The 22,653-nt window shown below is 65.1% G+C and overlaps 1 protein-coding gene across 1 annotated transcript; it reads left to right on the top strand.

The window, feature by feature from the left end:
- Nucleotides 1-4,538: 4,538 nt before the first annotated feature.
- ENPP7 (ectonucleotide pyrophosphatase/phosphodiesterase 7) lies at nucleotides 4,539-10,103 on the top strand (the record flags this gene model as incomplete). Its single annotated transcript, XM_079798610.1, has 5 exons — nucleotides 4,539-4,797; nucleotides 6,154-6,299; nucleotides 7,799-8,422; nucleotides 9,230-9,494; nucleotides 10,021-10,103. The coding sequence occupies 5 exons, from the start codon at nucleotides 4,539-4,541 to the stop codon at nucleotides 10,101-10,103; spliced, it is 1,377 nt and encodes a 458-aa protein (XP_079654736.1).
- Nucleotides 10,104-22,653: the final 12,550 nt, after the last annotated feature.

Raw genomic sequence — 22,653 nt, 5'->3', positions numbered from 1 at the left:
TCGGGAAGGGGGGGGGGACCGGGGTAACACCCCATAAACAGATAAACAGATGTCACCTGGCACCTGGCACAGTCAGCACCCACCCACCCCACCTTCGAACCTCCTAGAGCCGTGGCCCCCACCCCACCCCGAGCTGGCCAGGCCCGGGCTCGGCCCCCTCCCCTGCCCGTCAGAGCTCCGCAGCTGGGGCCACGGGAGAAACACTGACAGCCCCTCACGCAGGAGAAACTCCCCGGAAGGCCCAGGCCTGAGTCCGGCCCCCGGCGCCCCGGCCAGCTGCAGCCCCGGGAGCAGGCGGACCGCGGCGGCGCAGGCTGAGGGACCTGACGGACTCGCTGGGTGGGGGCCCGGGGTCCGCGGGGGCCCCACTTGCAGAGGGGGTGGCAGCAGGCATGGGCACTGCGGCCCCGCCCCCTCCGCACCCTGCCTGTCTCCAGGGCCAGCGGCTCCGAGAGGCGGCCCTGCACGGAGGGGCCTCCCGAGGGTGAGAGCACTGAACCCCAGCTTCCAGGTGAAGGCGGAGAGGGCAGGGCCAGCTCGGCTCTAAAACTTTGGTTCGGGCCCGGCCGGGAGGCTCAGCGGTTGAGCGTCAACCTCTGAGCCAGGAGGTCAGGGTTCGATTCCCGGTCAGGGCACAGGCCCGGGTTGTGGGCTCCATCCCCAGTGGGGGGCGTGCAGGAGGCAGCCGATCTATGATTCCCTCTCATCATCGATGTTTCTCTCTCTCTCACTCTCCCTTCCTCTCTGAAACCAATAAAAATACATTAAAAATAAAAAACTTTGGTGCAAACTGAAATCTTTTTTGAGGTGAAAGATCAAAGTGTGACGCTGGGAGATTGAGAGGCCGCGTCGCTCAGGGGCTGGGGGGCTGGGCCAAGGGGGTGGCCGAAAGCAGGCTCTCTGTTCTCTCTCTCTCTCTCTCTCTCTCTCTCTCTCTCTCTCTCTCTCTCTCTCTCCCTGGTTCCCTCCCCCGTCCTTCCCACGGCGGTCCAGCTGCTGACCCAGGACACAGTCGGCAGTGTCCATGGGGACCTCGCTGCCAGGCCGCCCCCCCACCTGCAGGACACACCTGCTTTTTGAGATAAACCAACCCCCCCAGAACCCCAGCCCCCCCACCCCACCCCAGAGTCTGGAAAAGGTGGCCCAGCCAGAGATCCCCCCCTCCCTGCACCCCCCAGGCTGAGGGAGGGGAGAGGCTGAGGGAGGGGAGAGGCTGAGGGAGGGGAGAGGCTGAGGGGGGGACAGGCTGAGGGAGGGGAGAGGCTGAGGGGGGAGAGGCTGTGAGGGGGAGAGGCTGAGGGAGGGGAGAGGCTGTGAGGGGGAGAGGCTGTGAGGGGGAGAGGCTGAGGGAGGGGAGAGGCTGTGAGGGGGAGAGGCTGAGGGAGGGGAGAGGCTGTGAGGGGAGAGGCTGTGAGGGGGGGACAGGCTTGGGGGGGGGAGTGCCCCAGTCCCCAGGGAGCACTGTGAGAGCACACCATCCTGTTAAAATATTAATCCTCATTCAGCCGAGGCGGGCGAGGCGGCGGCTGAGATAAAGCCCCTGAGAAGTGATGAAAGTCCGGGCGCTGACACAGGGACCTTCGCGCTGATAAACCTGCCGGCAAAGGTCGGGTCGGGCCCCAGCCATCGGGACAGCAGGCGGTCCCAGCCTCCGCGGGGGGGGGGGGGGGGGGAGGGGGCTCCTAATCTCTCCCAGGCTGGAGCCCCCCAGCCCACTGCTCCCCCACCCGCCCAGGGCCGCGCGGTGGCCGGCCAGCCCGAGCGCGTCCTGTTCGGAGGACGCACTGCTGCGCGGGCCGAGGACAAGCAGGGCCCGTCGGGGCGTGGCCCTGGGTGGGACCTGTCATCCCCCCGCGTTCCTTCCTTCACGCATCTGAGGCCACGACACGCCTCCTGTGCGCCGGGCGCTGTGCGGCGGCCCATTGGCCCCAGATTGGGGAGGAGGACAGGGGGCCGGGACCCGGCGCCGGCCTCGGGGGACCAGCCCGCACGTGCCTCTGCCCAGCGGAGCCCGGGCCCAGAGCCGGGCAGCTGGTTCTTCCCGGCCCGGCCCCCCGCGTGGCTCACGGCACGGGGCGCACTGCACCTGTGTACGTGGCAAACCTACCTGCCCTCGGGGAGCCCATCGGCCCTGTCTCCAGGCTTCACGCCACCCACCTCTGCGGGACCAGCCCGACCCACGTGGGGGCTGAGCGTGGACCTAGGAACCAGGTCACGGTTCGATTCCCGGTCAGGGCACAGGCCTGGGTGCGGGCTCCATCCCCAGTGGGGGCGTGCAGGAGGCAGCCGGTCCATGGCTCTCTCCCTTCCCCTCTCCCTGCCTCTCTGACATCAACAAAAACATATCTTTCCAAAAAGACCACCCAAGTGGGTGCCCAGCCCGGCCTCGGCCTGTGACGTGGGGCAGCCCCTCGCGCATGCCCGTGTCCTCCTGCCCTGGCAGCAGCCAGCAGGTAAGTCACCACGGGCACCAGCAGCCATCGTCCCACATGGCCTTGGGTCGGGTCCTGCTGAGAGTGACACAAGCCCAATGCTCTCCGTGGGGCCGCGGTCCCGCCCCAGGCAGCACCCCCATCTTCGCTGGCCCGGGGCGGCCTGAGCTCAGGGCACCAGGGGAGCGAGAATCCCAAAGAGGTGCAGCAAACCTGGGGTGTGGCAGAGGCCCAGGGGGGCACGCTGCAGAGAATGCTGGGAAATGTAGTCTTTCTCATTGGTGGCCATCTCCTTGTGAAGATGGTGGGTTTTACGTTACATTTTATATTAGGTATTAGATTGTATTCGCATAAAATCCAGGCTCCCCTGTGGCCTGCCTCCCGGCTTCAGCCCGAGCGCGCCCTCCTGCCCCTCGTCCATGGCCCTGCTCCTCCCGTGACCTCCCCTCTGACCCCGTCACCCCAGCCGCCCGGGGGGTGGGGGGGGACTGGACGTCCCCCGAGTTGCTCCCTTCCCTTCGCTCCCACGGCACCACCGTGTCTGAGCCACGGCCACGGCCACGGCCTGAGGACGGCACACCCACTCGCCGCCCAGCACCCAGCTCCCCTTCCCGCCTCCCGCCCACCTCCTCACCTGCCCGGCTGCCCTCTCACCGAGACCCGCGGCGCCAGGGCCTGCTGACCCGCTCCAGGCTACGGACGCGGATTGCACACGTGGCCTCGGCCCCGCCGGCCCTGCGCCCCGCCCTCCCCCCCCAATCACCCTCCAGGAGGCCCTGCCCACCGCCCACCAGGTGCTGCCTGCGGACACCCCACCTGGTCTCCTGCTTCCTGTCCTGCTCGTGTCCTCCTCCCATTGTGTGTCCCCCCCAGGTGGACGGAGTCCGGAGCACGCCTGCCTCCCTCACTGCGGGGCCCCCAGAACCCAGAGCAGCTCCGTCAGGTCGGGAGGGGTGAGTAACCAGTGTCACCCCAATAAATTCAATTTTTTAAAAAGGGTGGTAAGTCCTCGCCAGTGTGGCTCAGTGAATAGAGCATCAGCCTGCGGACCAAAGGGTCCCAGGTTTGATTCCAGTCAAGGGCATCCTACATAATAAAATGGTAATATGTAAATTACCATCACTCCGCTACGCCCACGATTGGGCCAGCAGGAGGCGCAGGGGGCGGGACTCAGGGTGGCTGGGGTAGCTGATTGGGCCAGCAGGACGCTGAGCCATGGCTGCCGGAGGCTTTCGGAAGGCCTGGGGCACCGGCAGACAGCCAGCCCGCTGGTGCACCAGGTGCATGATTAAATCATGCACTGGGCCTCTAGTTAAAAAAATAAAAAAAGGTTGGTAGGGAGAGAGAGACAGATGGCAAGATAGGGAGAGAAGGGACATAAAGATAGAGAGAGAGAGATAAAGATAGAGAGAGAGATAGAGAGAGATAAAGATACAGAGAGATAAAGACAGAGAGACAGAGACGAGATAGTCGCTGAACTGTGCCCCGACCAGGGCTCCTCTCCCCCTCCCCCCACCCATGAGCACAGGTGACAGGGAACCCCTCTTCTGACCACCTTGCTGACGGGGCTGCCCGTGCCTGCGCCTCCCTGAGGATCCACAGGGTGGCTCCGCCCGCCCCGTCCCAGGAGACCCCTCACCCGGGCAGCAGCGAGGGGAGGAGGCCCTCCCCAGGCTGGGCTCCCCGTGGCCCTCGGCCCCCTGACCCTGGGAAGCTCCCCCCTCCGCCTGGCGCGGGCCCAGGCAGGCCCGAGGCCCACATACCCCAAAGGCCTCCCCGAATTCCAGGCTGTAGCTCAGAGTGAGCAGGGCCCAGGGACGGAGAGGGCGGGCGGGGGCCAGGCCACCCGTGGAGGGGCCCCTTCCGCTCTCTGATCCTGCGGGCCTGGCCCCCGCCCCTCCCGTGAGGACACACGCCCACGGGGGGCGGAGCGTGGGCAATAAAGGCAGGGGCCGCGGGCCACGGGCCACCCGGGCCTCTTCCCGAGCCACGGAGAGCAGTCTCGTTCTCAAAGGCACACGGATCAGACGCCGGTGACCCTGGGACTTTGCTCTGCTCCGTCCGCGGCAGGAACACGCCCGGCACCGGCGCATCAGACAACCCGCCATGAGCCACCCGGCCGCCCTCCTGGCCGTGGCCGTGGCCCTGGCCGCCCTCCTCGCTCCGGGGGCGGGGAGGCCCGTCGCCCGGCAGGGCTCCCGGCACAAGCTGCTCCTGGTGTCCTTCGACGGCTTCCGCTGGGACTATGACCAGGACGTGGACACCCCCAACCTGGACGCCATGGCGCTGGACGGCGTGAAGGCGCGCTACATGACCCCCCCCTTCGTCACCCTGACCAGCCCCTGCCACTTCACCCTGGTCACCGGTGAGTGCCGCCTGCGGGGGGGGCCTGGGGGCGGCAGGAGCTGAGAAACCGGGGAGCAGGGTATGCACACAGCCCTGCCCCAGGGGCACCGTGCGGGGACGGAGGGGAGCCAGGAGGGGACACTCGCTGGGGAGACAGCGTGGCCAGCAGCCCTCAGCATTGGCGGCAACTGGCGGTGAATAAACCCGGCAGGGGTCTCTCTGGCAACGGTGACCACAGCCCGGGGGGCAACCCAGGAGGCCTTCCAGGAGGAGGTGAGTGTGGCCGGGACTCAGAGATGAGTCTGGGGCTCCAGCTTCATCTTTTCTTTTTTATTTTAAATCCTCACTCAAGGCAGGGGACACGGGACACGGACAAGGGTATTTTTCCATTGATTTTTAGGGAGAGTGGGAGAAAGAGGGAAAGAGAGAGAAACACATCGATTGGTTGCCTCCTGCATGAGCCCTGACCAGGGCCCAGGCCAGGGAGGAGCCTGCAACCGAGGTACGTGCCCCTGACCGGAATCGAACCCGGGACCCGTTGGTCCGCAGGCCGACGCTCTAGCCACTGAGCCACACCGGCCGGGGCTCCCTTTCATCTTAACCTAACGCATGCATCTGCCGTGACCCCGTGTGCAAACAGGACCACCTGAGACGCTGGTGGCACGACTTTGGGGGACACTATTCCGGGCACACGGCTCGTCCTCACGCCAGCGTTTCTGTGACCACGGCCCCCGGCACACACCGTCAGCACCCGCTGTCCCCCCGCCCGCCCCCTTCCCGCTTCACGTGTCCGGGTGCGAGGGAGAGCCGCGCACGCCCCTCACGGCCCGCCTCCTGGGCCCGAGCTCCCGTGTGCATTCCCCACGCAACACGCACTGACAGGCTCCTCAGGGACCCGCATCGGCTCATCCACACACCTGCCTGGCTCTCTGCTAAGGCTGGACCCCATCTATGTCATCAGTCCCCTCCCGAGAGCCACGCAGGTGCAACCAATCTTTTTTTTAAATTTTAATTATTGATTTTAGAGAGGAAGGGAGAGGGAGAGAAACATCCATGATGAGAGAGAATCATGGATCGGCTGCCTCCTGCACGCCCCCTACTGGGGATCGAGCCCGAAACCCCGGCCTGTGCCCTGGACAGGAATCGAACCCGGGACCCTTCAGTCTGCAGGCCAACGCCCTATCCACTGAGCCACACTGGCTAGGGTCACACTGATCTTTTGCTAAAACCGATGAGGCTGCAAGCGATGCCTCCCATTGGGTCCTGCGGGGGCGTGGGGTGGGGCAGGGTGAGCTGGGCCACCGGGTCGGAGCGCGTGCCCGTGACTGTGACCGAGGTGACGGAGCCCCACCCCGTTCCCTCCGCCTCCCCGCAGGCAAGTACATCGAGAACCACGGCGTGGTGCACAACATGTTCTACAACACCAGCAGCAAGCTCAAGCTGCCCTACCACGCCACGCTGGGCGTGCAGCGCTGGTGGGACAACGGCAGCGTGCCCATCTGGATCACGGCCCAGAGGCAGGTAATGCCCACGCGCCGCGGCGCCCAGCGCGGGCCGCCCCACGGCGCCCGGGGGCCAGGCCCCGGCACAGAAGGGCGCGCCGTGTGGGACCCCGAGGGGCGCTGCACCCTCCCAGTCAGACAGAAGCCACCCCGTGGACCCTGTGGCATTTGGGGAGGGGGTTGCACGGGGAAAGGACCCCACTCGACACAAAGGCGTGTGACCACAAAACGGCTTTGTCCCCTCCCCCGCCCGCACCCCTCGCAGGCGGGGCAGCTAGATCCGAGGGGCGAAGGGAAAAAAGAGGAGCTGTCGTGTCAGCCCAGGAGTCCCATCGCCCCAAAATGTCCGGGGGGCTTCCTGGGGTGCAGCTCCTTGTCAATGATGTCCAGTGGAGGGCACCCCCCAAGTCGGAGCCCCCATGGCCATCGGGCCCCACGCCCCGGCCCCGCGCCCCCACCCGCCCTGGCCCAGCCCCGAGGCTGAGAACTTGGCCTGGGGGGCTGCACGGGCAGCGGCCACACGGGGCAGGCGGCCAGGGGGAAGGTGGGTCTGTGTCAACAAAGCAGCAGGTGGTTGACGGACAGACGGACAGACGGACGAGAGGGTGAAGGCTGGAAGGACAGAGTGGGGCACGGAGGAGGGGCCGACACTCCCGGGCGTGAACGTGGCAGGGAGCGGCCGGGCCGCAGGCCGGAAGGAGGGCTCTCGGGCGGCACCTGAGCCTCCGGAGCGCCCCGGGCCCCTGGCAGCGAGGACTCGCATGTCGGGGCACAGGGTCTGTCGCTATCTCATGAGAGCGGAGTCCAGCGCGCACCGGCTCCGCCTCCAGAGTCTCTGCCCGCCGATAAGGAGGCCTTTCAGACAATGAGGCTGTGCGCCCGGCTGGCGTGGGCGCAGCGGGTGAGCGGCGACCCAGGAACCAGGAGGTCGCTGGTTCGATTCCTGGATTCCTGGTCGGGGCACGTGCCCGGGTTATGGGCGCGACCCCCTGTGGGGAGTGTGCAGGAGGCGCCATTCGATGATGTTTCTCTCATTGATGTTTCCATCTATCCCTCTCCCCTCCGCTCTCTCTAAAAATTAATAAAAACATACGTTTTTTAAAAGAAGTTCAGCCCTAACCGGTGTGGCTCAGTGGATAGAGCGTCGGCCTGCGGACTGAAAGGTCCCGGGTTCAATTCCAGTCAAGGGCATGAACCTTGGTTGCAGGCACATACCCACTAGGGAGTGTGCAGGAGGCAGCTGATCGATGTTTCTAACTCTCTATCCCTCTCCCTTCCTCTCTGTAAAAAAATCAATAAAATATATATATTTTTAAAAAAAGAATAAGTTCAGGGTTGCAGGATACAAAGTCAATATACAACCAATCAGTTTAAATAAAAAGATGACAAGGCTGGACAGCAGTAGGCGCGGGGAGGGGCGAGTGGGCAGACGCACGCCGGGCAGGGGCGCCCCGTGCCAGGGGCGGGGGACGCGAGGGGGAGCCGGCGGGGCTGTGCGTCATGGCTGCCTTCCCGCAGGGCCTGAAGGCCGGCTCCTTCTTCTTCCCCGGCGGCAACGTCACCTACCAAGGCACGGCCGTGACGCTGAGCCGCAAGGAGGGCGCCCTGCACAACTACAAGGACGAGGCGGAGTGGAGGGCCAACGTGGACACGGTGATGCGCTGGCTCACGCAGGAGGGCCTGGACCTGGTCACGCTCTACTTCGGGGAGCCCGACTCCACAGGCCACAAGTTCGGGCCCGAGTCCCCGGAGAGGAGGGCCATGGTGCGGCAGGTGGACAGGACGGTGGGCTACCTGCGCGACAGCATCCGGCGCAGCGGCCTGGAGCGCAGCCTCAACCTCGTCGTCACGTCGGACCACGGCATGAGCACGGTGCGCAAGGCCGGCGACCTGGTGGAGCTGCACCGGTTCCCCAACTTCACCTTCAAGGACGTCGAGTTCGAGCTGCTGGACTACGGGCCCAACGGGATGCTGCTCCCCAAGGAGGGGCGGCTCGAGCAGGTGTACGAGGCGCTCAAGGACGCGCACCCCAGGCTGCACGTCTACAAGAAGGAGGCCTTCCCCAAGGCCTTCCGCTACGCCAACCACCCCCGGATCACGCCCCTGCTCATGTACAGCGACCCGGGCTACGTCATCCACGGGGTGAGCGCCCGCGTGCACGGCGGGGCGGGGCGGGGCGGGGGCGGGGCTGCTGGTCTCTTCCCAGCCCCGTGGAGAGCACCCCGTGTCCAGCTAGTCCCCAGTCTGAGGCCCATTGGCCACCAAAGGGACGCTGTCATCACGGCAATAGGTGTGCGTGCATGGGCATGGGCGTGCATGTGTGCGCACGCCCTGTGTCTGTGTAATGTCACATGTGCATGTGTGTTGGTGCACTGTGTGCTTATGTGTGCACGAGTGCCTGTGTACGTGTTGTACACGTGTGTGCATACATGTATGTGTTTGTATACGTGTGTTTGTGTTCGCATGTACCTGCGTGTGTGCATGTGCTTATGTGTCTGTGTGTTTTGTGTACATGTGTGTGCTTGTGTACACCTGCATGTAGGGTAACATGTAGGGAGATCAGCCATAAGAGTGACAGGGACTAGGCCGAGCGCGGATCCGCGCCCGACGCCCTCAGAGAGGCCAGGGCGGTGCTCAGGGAAGCGAGATGCGGGCGGAGGGGGGGAGGAGGGGGGGGAGGAGGGGGGGAAGGAGGGGGGGGAGTGCTGGTGGAGCCGTGCGGCCGGGCAGCCCCGCCTGCTTGCTGGGGCCCCGTTTATGTCACAGGGTCCTTGCAGAGGCGCTGGCTTTGGGCCACTGATCGTTTAAGGCTCAGAACCCCCCGCCCCCACGTCCGAACGCTTTGGGGCTCCCCTGCCCATGCTGCAGGGGTGTTGGGGGAGGGGGGGCTGGCGGAGGGGGCGGAGGGCCGGGAGTCCCACCAGCACTCAGGGCCCCCTCCCCCCGCAGAGGCTGAACGTGCAGTTCAACAACGGGGAGCACGGCTTCGACAACGGGGTGCTGGACATGAAGACCATCTTCCGGGCCGTGGGCCCCAGCTTCCGGCGGGGCCTGGAGGTGGAGCCCTTCGAGAGCGTCCACGTGTACGAGCTCCTGTGCAAGCTGCTGCGCATCGTGCCCGAGGCCAACGACGGGGACCCCAGCGTCCTGCTGCCCATGCTCACGTCCGAGGCCGTCGCGGGTCCCAGCACCCCACCGCCCACAACCCACTCAGGTGAGGCCCCCTCCGTCTGCCCCGTTGGCCCCAGGAGCCGCAGACGGGGTGCCTGCCCCGGAACAGGTGCCCCAGCCACGTGGGCGCCGCCTCCTTCCCTGCGCCTGGCATTCCCCCCACAGCGTCCTCCGCACCTCGGCAGCATGGGAGGGGGAACAGGGGCAGGAGCGAGTTCAAGATGCAAGACGGAGGACCAGGGGGTGTCGGCCCAGGGACAGGCCTTTTGGGGTGAAGGCCCTCCAGGCTCCTGGTCCCAGGGAGCCCAGGCTCCTTCCTGGAGTCACCCTCTGCCAGCTCCCACCCCCAGCCCCCCTGACCCGTCCCAGTGCAAAGGTCACCTGGGAGCTGGACCACAGGCGGGGAGGGGGGGGGGAGGCTGGCTAGATGAGGGGGAAGCCGGGGCGCTGGGGAGAGGAACAAAGAGGGGTGCCGAGAGGTGACTCAGGGGCTCGTGGGCAGCTTCGGGAGGAGCTGGGGTGGTGACACGCCCCCGCGTCCCTCATCGGGGCCCTCCGACTCTCCACAGGGTCTGCCCCCCTGCTTGGCGGCGGCCCCCCCCTGACGACAGGCCTGCTGGTGGCTGCAGTTCTCCTGGCCAAGGTCGCATAGTGCCCATCGCTCAAGGTCAGGGCCCGGGAGGTGGAGGGAGGGTGGGACCCTGGCCCCCCGTAGACCTGGGCCCTGTCCCACCAGAGAGGGGTCAGTCCTCGGCCCCGGGCCTGGAGCCGCTCTTTCGAAGCAGACAGCCCAGCCGCCCCCTCTGCTGCGGGCTCTGTGCTCGGGGACAAGCAGGGAAAGACTAGAAACTGCAGCAGGGGGTGCAGGGGGGGGGGCCTGGAACGCCAGGGAGCCAGCTCAGAAGGACAGCCCCCGTGTCTGCCCTGTGATGCCACAGCCCCGTGTCTGCCCTGTGATGTCACAGCCCCTGTGTCTGCCCTGTGATGTCACAGCCCCTGTCTGCCCTCTGATGTCACAGTCCCTGTGTCTGCCCTGTGATGTCACAGCCCCTGTCTGCCCTGTGATGTCACAGCCCCTGCGTCTGCCCTGTGATGTAACAGCACCTGCGTCTGCGCTGTGATGTCACAGCCCCTGTCTGCCCTGTGATGTCACAGCCCCTGTCTGCCCTGTGATGTCACAGCCCCTGTCTGCCCTGTGATGTCACAGCCCCTGTGTCTGCCCTGTGATGTCACAGCCCCCGTGTCTGCCCTGTGATGCCACAGCCCCCGTGTCTGCCCTGTGATGTCACAGCCCTTCTGTCTGTCCTGTGATGTCACAGCCCCCGTGTCTGCCCTGTAATGTCACAGCCCCCGTGTCTGCCCTGTGATGTCACAGCCCCTCTGTCTGTCCTGTGATGTCACAGCCCCCGTGTCTGCCCTGTGATGTCACAGCCCCCGTGTCTGCCCTGTGATGTCACAGCCCCCGTGTCTGCCCTGTGATGTCACAGCCCCTGTGTCTGCCCTGTGATGTCACAGCCCCCGTGTCTGCCCTGTGATGTCACAGCCTTCTGGCCAGAGCGACGCAAGTCATTCATTCTGAGAACCAGTGGGGCCGCTGGGTGTCGGGCTCCGTCTGGCTCTGTGGATGCCCAGTGAGCCAGGCAGCCAGGCCCCGAGCCCGGCATCCGCCCTGGGGAGCCAGGAGGGCGAGAAGACAAAGGGAACAGTGGCCGAGAGGACTGGGCATGGGGGGGGGCACAGGGCCGCGCCAGGGTCTGACGTGGTGACTAAATGGGCCCATACACGGGGCAGGAGCGCGGGCAGGGACAGCTACTGCCAGTTCGGAGGTCGCCCCGAGGTCGGGCGGCACACCTGGGTGGCAGGGGAAGGGGCAGATGAACCGATTCCGATGGCGTTAGGGGCGGCCTTCGAGGTGCGAGGTGGGTGGAGTGGAGGACAAAGGAAATGTGCCTGAAGGCTGGGGGCGGGGGGGGCGGTGCCTGAGCCCCTGAAGGGCGGGGCATCTGACAGCCGTGCGGAGTCGGGGACAGAGACAGAGGGCTGGGCCCACACGCCTGATTCCCCCCCCCCCCCCCCCCCCCGCCCCAAATGCCTCCATCTCCTCAGCGACCCGTCCTCACCCACCCCTCCCACCATCTCTGCCAGGAAGCCTCCTCGGCTGCCCCTCGCGGTGAGGACGGGCACCACGCACCTGTCTCCCCGGCTGACCAGAGACGGCGCACCGCGTGCCTCAGTGTCCCCACAGCCCGGCCCGTGCTCAGACCGGCCCCTGCCCAGGCTGGCGTTCTGCGAATGCACAGGCCCAGGCCCGCTAGGTCCACGGCCCAGACGGTCACCTCCCCCCTCCCCCCTCCCCCCTTCCTCCTCCCCCCTCCCCCTCCCCCTCCCTCCTCCCCCTCTCCCCCTCCCTCCTTCCTCCTCCCCCCCTCCCTCCTCCCTCCGCAGAACCCTTCCCAGAGCGGTGCCTCTGTCTGCGGCCACGTGGGGGCGCGCGGGAGCCCCGCTCAGACGGCTGTGCGCTGAGACCCTGTCCTGGACCGCGGGCCGCAGCCTCCAGCCCCGAGGGGGCCAGGCAGGCAGGGGGAGGCGTTGCCCCTCGAGCTCGGGTCCCCATCGGGGCTGGCCGGCTGCTGCTCCGGGCGCGGTCACGCGAGGGCACTGTGCCCACGGGACAAAGGACACGCCAGGGCCTTAGAAGTCACCGGGCCAGCGTGGGTGCGACTCCTCCCCGAAGCCTGCCGGGTTCTCAGCCTTGCCGGCGCCCCGTGTGGAATAAACTGCCAACTCCTTGGGACGATCACAAACGCGGGGACCCATTCATTCTGGCTGGGGAGGGGGCCTGGGGGGCCCTCCGGGACAGGTGGTCACGGTGTGGGCCTCACACTGAAAAGAAAAGGGTTGGGGGGGTGGCGAGAGGGCTCCTGTGACAAGATGGGGAGCGAGAACCTCCAAGCCACGTCGTTCCATTAAAACACGGCCAGTAGTAGCGCCCTGTTGGCAGGGAGGGGAGACGTGCGTGTGAGCGCCTGTGTGAGTGTGGGGGGCGACGAGGACTGGACACAGCCCTGGGGACTCTCAGGAAGGGTGGGGCACTGCCTGTCTCCCAGGGGGGCGGGTGGCCAGGCCAGGACCCGAAGGGACACTGTCCAGCCCCGAGTCACCCAGACCACGGACGCTGAGCCACTGCAAGCCCTGGGCTCTGAGTCAGACCAGCTCCTGCCCCGCCTGTCCCCCCACAATGGGCTCCCCAGGACCTGCCTGCTCACCTGTGACTCCCTCCTCCCGCCTGGGCCTCTGGGAGCTCCATCCGGTCTCTGGATCCACCCACCCTCCCCGCACAGCGGCCTAACCAGCAGCCGCAGCTCCTGGGCCCTCACCCGAGGTTTGCTGGAAGCGCCGCCCCACGCCCACCGCCTGCAGCCAAACCCCGGCGCCCAGGCCCCCCGCCCGCCGGCTCCTGCCTGAGGGCCGCCTCCTGTCCTTACCTGGTGGCGGGGCAGGCGATGTCTCTGTCACCCACCTCCCAGGTGCGGTGAGCCCTCACCGGTGCCGGAGCAGCCAAAACGGCCCCAGGTCCCCACACGGCACCCAGCCGTCCGCCGCCAGGAGCCCACACGGCCGGGTCTGCTTGGCCTCCCTCTTGATTGGCTTTTCAAACAGAAAGAGAGAGAACCTGGTCCGTCCCACACCTCACAGTGACCCCTAAAGTGCCATGGGGTGGCTGACGCCCGGGCGGGACGAGGGGCCTGAGCGGCTTCGGGCTGCGTGGCTGTGAGGGCAGCAGGCACGCGGGCCGCCCCCTGAGCCCCCCTCCAGCGCTCCGTGGCTCAGGGCCTGCGGGCCCGGCAGGCTGCTGACGGCTCTGGGCCCCCTCACCTGAGCATCGGGCTAGCGGCACCTGCCTCCCACCTGGGCCGGGAGGAGAGCGGTGAACAGCCTCAGCCCTGAGCCCGGGGCGGGGAGGCCCTCTGCTCTGTTGGGGAGCCACACGGAGATGGGTCCTGGTGAGGAAGCCACACCCCTCCCTCTCCTCCCCGCCCCCCCCCCCCCCAGCCCGTTTCTCCAGCAGAGTCTCTGGTCCGAGATCCTAGGCCTTGAGCGCCGCCCTGGTGCAGCCCCAGGCCCAGGCCCAGGCCCAGAGCCCTTGGGCGGCTGCCGGGACGCGAGGTGTCCTCTGCATTGCGTCCGCGTCCATCAGCACCCTTAGGTCTGGGCAAGTGCGAGGACTGTCCACTTCCTTCTGTTATTTCAAAATTAACTCAGGTCAAAGCCTGGCCACTGTGGCTCCGTGGTTGAGTGTTGACCTCTGAACCAGGAGGTCACGGTTCCATCCCCGTCAGGGCACAGGCCCGGGTTGCGAGTTCGATCCCAGTGTGGGGCGTGCAGGAGGCAACCGATCAATGACTTCTCTCTCTCTCTCTCTCTCCCTCTCCTTCCTCTCTGAGATCAATAAAAACGTATTTACAAAAACAAGTTTCGTTGAAGAAAAACGGTGAGGGAAGAACCGAGCGGGTGTCTGAGCGCCTGACAGAACGGACCCAGGAGGCTGGGCAGGAACCGGTGGCTGCTGCCCACAGGCCTGGCTGCCTCCTCTCCCTCCCGGCGGTGGGCCCGGAACCTTCTGGAAGGCACCCTCGGCCGCCCAGGGCCCGCGTGCAGACTCCCCCTGGGGCTGACCCTGTGGTCCCCAGCCCGGCACCCTTCCCAGCCGGGTCAGGGGCGCTCAGGGAGGGCGGCGCTGCTGCAAGGCCCCGTCCGGTCCGGTCCGGTCCGAAGGTCGCCCGCTCCCGCCCGGACAGCGGGGTCTGGAGAGCCGCAGCCCCCCTCGCTGGCCCAGGTGCGGGCGACAGAGGGTGAAACACCCGCACCTCCTGCGAGGCGGGGTGCCCGGGCTGGGACCCCTTTGTCAGGAGGCCCCGCAGCCGGCACCGGGAGGCGGCGCCCCGGGCCCCCAGCGCCCCTCGCAGCCCCCCGAGTGGAGCGGGGCAGGGACCCGCCTGGGCAGCTCCTCGGGCGCCTCCCTCCCCCAGGCCCGCGGTCCCGGGTGCGCAGCGCACACCCCACCCGTGCACCCCGGCTCTCGTTGCCGTGGTTACCGCCGCACCGCGGACCTCGGAGCCCTGAGCTGGGGGCGGGGAGGGGGGGCGGGGCGCACGCCGATCTCACCCCCCACACGCCGTCTACACACAAGACACGGGCCCTCGCAGAACACGCGCGCCTCGCACCGCACACGTTGCCCACCCGCATCCACCCCCACTGTGCCCGCCACTCCCGTCCCGGCCGCACACGCACGCCCCACAGTCCCCCGGGACCCCGACGCGCGAGGATGCGCGCGTGGAACAAGCCCCCGTAGCGGGGTCGCACCCCGGCCCGCGCACGCGCAGCAGCTGGTGCGCCTCCTTCCCCTTCGCCCTCTCTGCAGCCTGACCCGGTGGAGGTGCCTCAAGGGCGGGGCGGCCCCCTGGGACGCGCACCCCAGGACTGGATGGTCCGGCGTGGCCACGCGGGGCCCCCACCTCTCATCCCGCCGGGTCGGCCTGCGCCCACCTCCCGAGGCGCAGCGGGCCGGGTGCTTGTGTGTCCGCTGGGGGGCGCTGGCGCGGGGCTGGACCTCAGACCCGCCCCCGCCCGCTAACCAGGCTGGCGCCTCGCGAGGTCGCCCCTCCACCCCCCGCTGCAGGAAATGGTAGAGGTGGGGACCTCGGGGCGCAGGGAGGACTGGCCCCTCCTGTACCCGAGTGTGGAGACGGCGGGCACGGAGCGGAATCCTTCCCGCCCCCGAGGAGAGCCTAACCTGCTCCTTTTTTTTTATTCTTTTTTTTTTAATAATATATTTTATTTCTTTTTTACAGAGAGGAAGGGTGAGGGATAGAGAGTTAGAAACATCAACGAGAGAGAAACATCGATCAGCTGCCTCCTGCACACCCCCTACTGGGGATGTGCCCGCAACCAAGGTACATGCCCTTGACCGGAATCGAACCCGGGACCCTTGTCCGCAGGCCGACGCTCTATCCACTGAGCCAAACTGATTAGGGCTAACCCGCTCCTTTTTCTGGTTTTGTTCTTGGTGGTAAGTCGCTGAGTGGCTTTTGGCTTAAATCTCCGAAGAAGTGCACACGGGGAGCGGCACAGCTCTGACAACACGCCCCGTGGCCGTGTGTGGACTGAAACAAGCAGGTTTTCTCCCAGGCTACCCCCCCCCCCCCAGAGGAAAAGCGGAGGATCACCCCGAACCGGCTCGGAAAGGAACTGCTCTGCGCTCAAGGACACGTGAACCGTCTGAGGGCGGACAGCCCGACCCACAGTGCGATGCCGCCCAACCACCGTTCAACTTTTTATTTATTTTTTTAAATATATTTTTATTGATTTCAGAGAAGAAGGAAGAGGGAGGGAGAGAGAGAGAGAAACATCCATGATGAGAGAATCATGGATCGGCTGCCTCCTGCACGCCCCCCACTGGGGATCGAACCCACAACCTGGGCATGTGCCCTTGACTGGAATCGAACCTGGGACCTTTCAGTTCTCAGGCGGATGCTCTATCCACTGAGCCAAACCAGCTAGGGCAACTTTTTAAAGTGTATACGCTTTTATCCACTTCAGAGAGAGGGAGAGAGAGAAACGTCCGTGATGAGAGAGACTCGTGGCCCCCTGCCTCCTGCACGCCCCTGCAACCCGGCGTGTGCCCCAATCCAAACCTGACCTCCTGCTTCATGGGTCCATGTTCAACCACTGAGCCACACTGGCCGGGCCAATTTAACTTTTAAACATACATGACATCCCTACATACCACACCTTTAATGTATGTATGCTGACTTGATCAGTTAATTGTATAAATCATCCGATGCAGAATAGTTTTTTAACACGAAGACTCTTAGAGCCACAGGGAATAACCTTTTGCACTTGGATGTCGAGTGTGACTCGACACGGTTAGCATTAGAATAAAGGAATCGAGAAAAAAGCAAACGAGTGCAAAGGGATAAAACACTTTAAACCTGAGCTGGAGTGACCAGTGAATTACTTTCACAGATAAAAAAATGTTTTTATTAAAATAAAATTCAGTGCAAGAAATGGAGCAGGACCCCTGGGCGGAGGAGAAAAGAACCAAGAAGACTTTGTCCAGGTCGTGGGCCTTGGCGGGGAGGGACCATGTGGCTACATGACTTACATTCCGTTTGGGAGCTTTAAAAGAATTGCCCGGGCCCTGGCCAGTTTGCTCAGTGGATAGAGCATCAGCCTGCAGATTGAAGGGTCCCTGGTTCGATTCCGGTCAAGGGCATATGCCTTGGATGCGGGCTCAGTTCCCAGTGTGGAGTGTGCAGGAGGCAGCCGATAAATGATTCTCTCTCATCAGTGATGTTCTCTCTCTCTCTCTCTCTCTCTCTCTCTCTCTCTCTCTCCTCCCTTCCTCTCTGAAATCAATAGAAATATATTTTTTAAAAAAAAGACTTCCCCGGGAAACCTGGAGACATGCGTTTAGAACGAGCGCGGTTTCGTGTGGAGCGGAGGGCGGACCCAGGGCAGGCCGCAGTTGCACCGAGCCATCCAGCAGCTAAAGGGAGAGAACGTCACCAGAGACCAGCGCCCCACCTCCCACTCATGTGTCCCGGGTCCGAGAGGTCGGGCAGAGCAGGAAGAGCAAAGGCCGGGTCCGTGTTTGGTTGTGGGACGGGTCAGGGGTCGCGGGAAAGAGCAGGCTCGCGCTGTGTGGGGCTCCGTGGGCCGCTGTTTTCAGGGCGCTGCGTGGGCTGTGGCTGGGCTCGTGTTGACCAAGGAACGTGAGGTGTCCGAAGACCCTGGAAACGGGACAAAATGTCAGGATTTGCTCCGAGAGGGAGGAACCGCTGTTTTTTTCCAGCGGCAAGTTTTACAGCAGCCTGGAAGTCGCACCCTTCGAGACCTTGTGAACTCAGTGATGAAAACAGTAGCTCCCAACCTGAGAAGGTGCCAAAGGGGGCGTGATTCCCCCAATTCTTTGACCTCGTTCAAGTCCCTGGGGACAGGTGGGGAAACTGAGGCTTCGAGGAGGACACTTACCCAGGCCCAGGACAGATGCTGAGCATCCTTCGTCACCCAGGAAACCCACACCCAAACCCCTGGGAGATGCCACACCCCGAAGCAGGACTAGAACCACTTTTTAAAAATCCTATATAATAAAAGCCTAATATGCAAATTGTTCGACTGGGAGTTCAACCGCTTATGACGTGCGCTGACCACCAGAGGGCAGCAGGGGAGGCGCTGCTGGCCCCGATGGGCCCCAGTGAGAGTGGGACCACAGCGGGATGGTGGAGCAGGTGAGCGGGCAGTGCCAGGCCAAGGTGGGTGGGAGCGGGGACCTGATTGCCCTGCCGATCGCCCCACAGATGGCAACCAGTGGCAGCAATGGGGGGTGGGGCTGCTGCCTGGCTCCCAGGCGCTGAGGGAATGGGTGGGCGGGGGGTGGCCCTGATCAATTGCCCCACAGGCAGGATGGTGGAGCAGGTGAGGGGGCAGGGCCAGGCCATGGCAGGAGACCAGGTGGGGCTGTGGGGCTACAAGGCTGAGGGCATGAGCTGGGGCCCGATCCCCACAGGCCACCCTGAGGGACCCCACCTGTGCACAAATTCATGCACCAGGCCTCTAGTATATGTGTGTGTGTGTGTGTGTGTGTAGATAGATAGATAGATTGATTCCAGGAGAGGGTGAGAGAAAGAGAAACATCAATGATAAGAATCATGGATTGGCTGGCTGCCTCCTGCACACCCCCCACTGGGAATCGAGCCCGCAACCCAGGCGTGTGCCCTTGACCGGAATCGAACCTGGGACCCTTCAGCCGCAGGCCAACGCTCTATCCGCTGAGCCTCACCGGCCAGGGTGTCATCTGGTCCTTAATGTGGCTGCTCTTCGGACTTTCCTACAGAATTCGTGCTTCCTGTTTAGGTCATTTTCACAAGCAGTTTGCGCCTTCCTTAGGAAACATGGCTAAGTCCGTTCTGCAAAGCGCTCGGCCCCGGAGGCTGCTCACCCAGGAACCACAGCTCCATCGGCAAAGGGTGCTGTTTGGACCGAACAGCTGTTCTCGAACATGAGACGCAAAGCCGGGGCCCTGCCGCCCTCGCTCGAAGGGGAGGCATTCGTCCTCGCCGCCGCATCTGCTCTTTCTCCCGCTCCTCGTACAGTGTTGCCGCGGTCCCCGCCCGGCTTCCTCTCCGGTAACGGGGCTGCGTGCGGTCTGGCGCCTTTAGGGAGTGCGAGCCTCTCACGCAGACTGAGCAGGGACCCCCTTCCTCGGATCCCGTGTCAACTGAAGTCGTGCCTTCAAGGCACAACGCCACGCTCCCTCCCCCACCGCGCACCACGCCAGGCCCAGCTCCCGGCGGCTCCGGCAGAGTGCCCCCAGCCGGATGGCTCAGAACCACCCGGACTGACCCTCCCCCGGCCCGGAGTCCGGTGTGGGCAGGCGGCTCCCTCGGAGGCCGGGGGAGGTGGCCGCTGCAGGCCCCTTCTGCTCCCTGTCCGCCCCCCTGTCCTGTGAGGACACGGGTCACTGGACTCCGGGCTCCCCGGCTAATCCGGGTGCTCCCTCCGGATCCTTAATCACGTCTGCACACACCCTCTCTCCAGAAAAGGCCCCGAAGGTCAGGCTCCAACACCTTCCGCGACCTCCCTTCACAGGCCAGCAACCTGGCCGCGGGCGATGAGGGCCTGCGAGGCGGTTTAACCACTGGGGACCCCGTCCCCGAGCCGAGGACGAAAGCCCCGCAGGCAGGCGGCAGCCGGGCGGGAAGCAGACCTGGTGCCGGGCGGGTCCTTCCTGCCGCCCACAGACCACCGGTCCCCCCCACGGTCCTCAAGCCCCGGTCCCCTCTCCCTGCCACACGGAGACCTCGCCACCTGATTGTTTTTCTTTCAAATTATAAAAGTCTATTGAGAACGTTACTGAGGTACAAGCGAGCCATCGGGGAGAGGGGCTCCGGGAACAAGGCACCAAAGCGAAGACGGGCCCTTGACGCTCAGGAGAGAGAGGCACCGCCCGGGTGAGGAGGGGGGGAAGGCGCAGGAGTGCCCTGGGGGGGGCGGGGGGGGCCACGGGGGAGAGGAGGGGGCGTGCAGGAGGCAGCCCATCAGTGAGTCTCTCTCACATTGATGTCTCTCTCTCTCCCTCTCCCTTCCTCTCGGAAAGCAATAAAAATATATTTAAAGAAAGGAAGCTGGACACAGAGGGCAGGAAGGGAATGGATACAGAAGTGGCCACGAGAGCCTCAAAGCGCGGACTCGGTTCGGAAGCCAAGGTGGCTCCCACAGCCCGGGGGGCCCGTCCCGGTTGCCCGGATGTCGCCGCGAAATCCCTCGTCCGGGGTGTCGGCCCCAAGCATGCCAGCCCCGATCCACAGTGGACGGCTCCCCTCGCAGAAACCGGTTCTCACGCTCCAGGCCAGAAGCCTGACAGCGGGTGTGGGCGGCCGTGCTCCCTCCGAGCACCCACCGGCGGCCTTCCTCCGCCGCCCCAAAGCCCGCCCCCCGGGACAACAGGGCGAGGCCACCGTGACGGCAGCTACGTGGGGCAGCCCACGCGGCCGTCCCCGTCCTCCAGCTCTGCTTCTCTTGTTTTGTTTGTTTTTTTATTTTTTTATTTTTTTTTTGGGGGGGGTGATAGCTTTCCACAATAAAACACACCGTTTCAAACGCTGGTCCCCGGTTTGGTAAGCGCATGCGGCCCCTCGGCCCCGCCATGAAGTGTGAGAAGGCGGGAGACGGTGAGGGGACGGCGGAGGGCCCGGCCGTTCCCACAGCCTGTCGGTCCCCTCCCGTGACCGGCCCCCGGTCGCCGAGCACACGCGCCTTTAAACAGCAGCCAGTGCTAGACCGCGCGTTCCCAGACCTGCTTCCAGGCATCGGTGTTGGCAAGCGCAGCGTCCTTTTGTGTGTGTCGCTGTGGAACCTGTCTTGAACGGCACCTGTCTGTCTGCCGCGGCCAGAAAGCAAGCTGCTGCCTGGCCGCCCCTGCGGACGCGAAGGGAAGCCCCGGTGGCGAGGGAACTGGGCAGCGCAGGCCGGGCGTGTCCTGCCCACAGGTCCAGGCCACCTTCCTCAGCCCCCCCCGCCCCCCCCCGCCCCCGCCCCCCACTCAGGCAGCCGGGCCTGCTCCCTGGGTCTGCGCTTTCCTAGAATTCCTCAGAAACGGAAGCATCTATCGCCGGCCGGCGGGGCTCAGGGGTTGGGCATCGACCTCTGAGCCAGGAGGTCACAGTTCCATTCCCGGTCAGGGCACAGGCCCGGGTTGTGGCTCGATCCCCAGTGGGGGGTGTGCAGGAGGCAGCGGATCCATGATGCTCTCTCATCATTGCTGTTTCTCTCTCTCTCTCTCCCTCTCCCTTCCTCTCTGAAATCAATAAAAAATACACATTTAAAAGGAAAAGGATGTGCATCCTCCGGACTGTGGCTCAGCCAAAAGCGGCAGGCTGGGTGGGAAGCAGACCCGCCGTCCGTGCGCTGGGCGGCTCTCTGCCGGCTCCCCGGCCTCAGGAGCAGCCGCTGAGGAAGGCGTGCACAGCGCTGGCGTTTGGCTCCGAGGGGACTCGCCGCGGAGCCGAGAGCCGAGAGCCAGGCCTCCCTGCTGCAGCCACAGGCTCACCCACGGGGCCAGGGCCACGGAGGCCGCGCCATCGCCTGTGGCCCGAGGCACAGCCGGCACGCCTGTGAGCGTGGGCCCGATGGCCACTTGGAGGAACGGCTTCGCTCCGATTTCAGAACGTGGTGAAGTGTGAGTTATTCCTACGTTTGTGGAAATAACGCATTCCACACTGAAAGGCCCTCACCCCCTGCAGCCAGAGGCCTGGAGCCACACAGCTGTGGGACGCGGAGCGGGCAGGACTCACCTGCGTGACGCAGGATCACCGAAACCCGCCCCGCGCCCAGCACGTCGGGCACCGCTCTCCACTCCTCACTCCCCGCGGCAAGAAAGTGGGGGCAGAGTCAACCCTGCTGACCGGGGGTGGGGGGAGGGGGGAGAGGAGATTGGTGCAGCCCCTGGGGGGGGGGGGGGAGGCTGGCAACCAGTCACAGCAAGAGGAGACCCGTACCCTTTAACAGGCACCCAGTGCTGCCCCCCGGTGCGGGCCCGGCGCAGGTGCAAAGGGAGACATCTGTCCCCGAGCTGCTTTTGGTGAAAAAAACTGCCACCAGGGCCCGGCCGGAGCGGCTCAGTGGCTGAGCGTCGACCTATGAACTAGGGGCCACGGTTTGGTTCCCGGTCAGGGCACAGGCAGGGTTGCGGGCTGGATCCCCAGGAGGCAGCCAATCAGTGACTCTCTCATCAGTGATATTTCTAACTCTCTCTCTCCCTCTCCCTTCCTCTCTGAAGTCAATAAAAAATACATTTTTTAAAAAAAACTGCACCCGGGGACTGATCCGATTACCAATGTGGCCAACGCCACCTCTGAAATAAAGCTTGTGATGCAGGCCTCCCGTGGGAGCTGTGGACTGGTCTCCACAACATGAAGAGCGTGGCTGGCCGACTTGGTTTCCGCCTCCGACCAGCAACACTCCTTGCCCTCCCCTGCCCCCAGGACCCGAGGGCCTCCAAGGTGTGCAGGTCTTTAGGGCCGAGCTGCCTCAGGCGCTGAGGCTCTGGCTGCCTCCTTCCCCCCTGAGCCTACCGAGCGCCCAGCCCCACCCCACCAGCCACCCGTGGGAACCGCCAGGAACACGCTCCGTGGCCGGAGGCCACGCAGTGCTCCTCCGCCTCCTCCGTACACCGAGGCTGGGACAGGCTGCCCCTCGTCAGAATGGCCCAAGCCGTGCCGGCTGCACCCAGCCCCCGGGCTCCTGGGTCAGGCTCCGGCGCGGGTCCAGGGTCGGCATCCGGGGGGTCTATGTGCCCCGGGAGGTCTCAGGCAAACCGGGAGCTGAGACCTCGTGCAAGCACCTCCGTGTGCTTACCGTTAGTTACCCACTGCGGGTCCCACGGGTAGTATTCCCCGTGACACGCACAGAACCGGCGGCACAGAGCACACCTCCCTCCTGCCGACCTGCAGGCACCTGGCGGGGACACGTCAACACATCACAGACTAAAGACTGCGACGTGCTGCTCATCCTGCCTTCATCCCGGGCCGGCCTGGGGACGCCCTGCGACGGGGCGGTGTTTGCAGGGACACGCCGCCCGCTGCGCTGGGAGAGGGGCTGGAGCTGCTTAGAGGCTCCAGACCGAAGGCAGGGCCGGCTTC

Source organism: Cnephaeus nilssonii (genome assembly GCF_951640355.1).
Source record: "Cnephaeus nilssonii genome assembly, chromosome: 19".
NCBI classification, from domain to species: Eukaryota; Metazoa; Chordata; class Mammalia; order Chiroptera; family Vespertilionidae; genus Cnephaeus; species Cnephaeus nilssonii.
The sequence above is the reverse complement of the archived record's forward strand: the minus strand, read 5'-3'. Positions and strand labels throughout refer to the sequence as shown.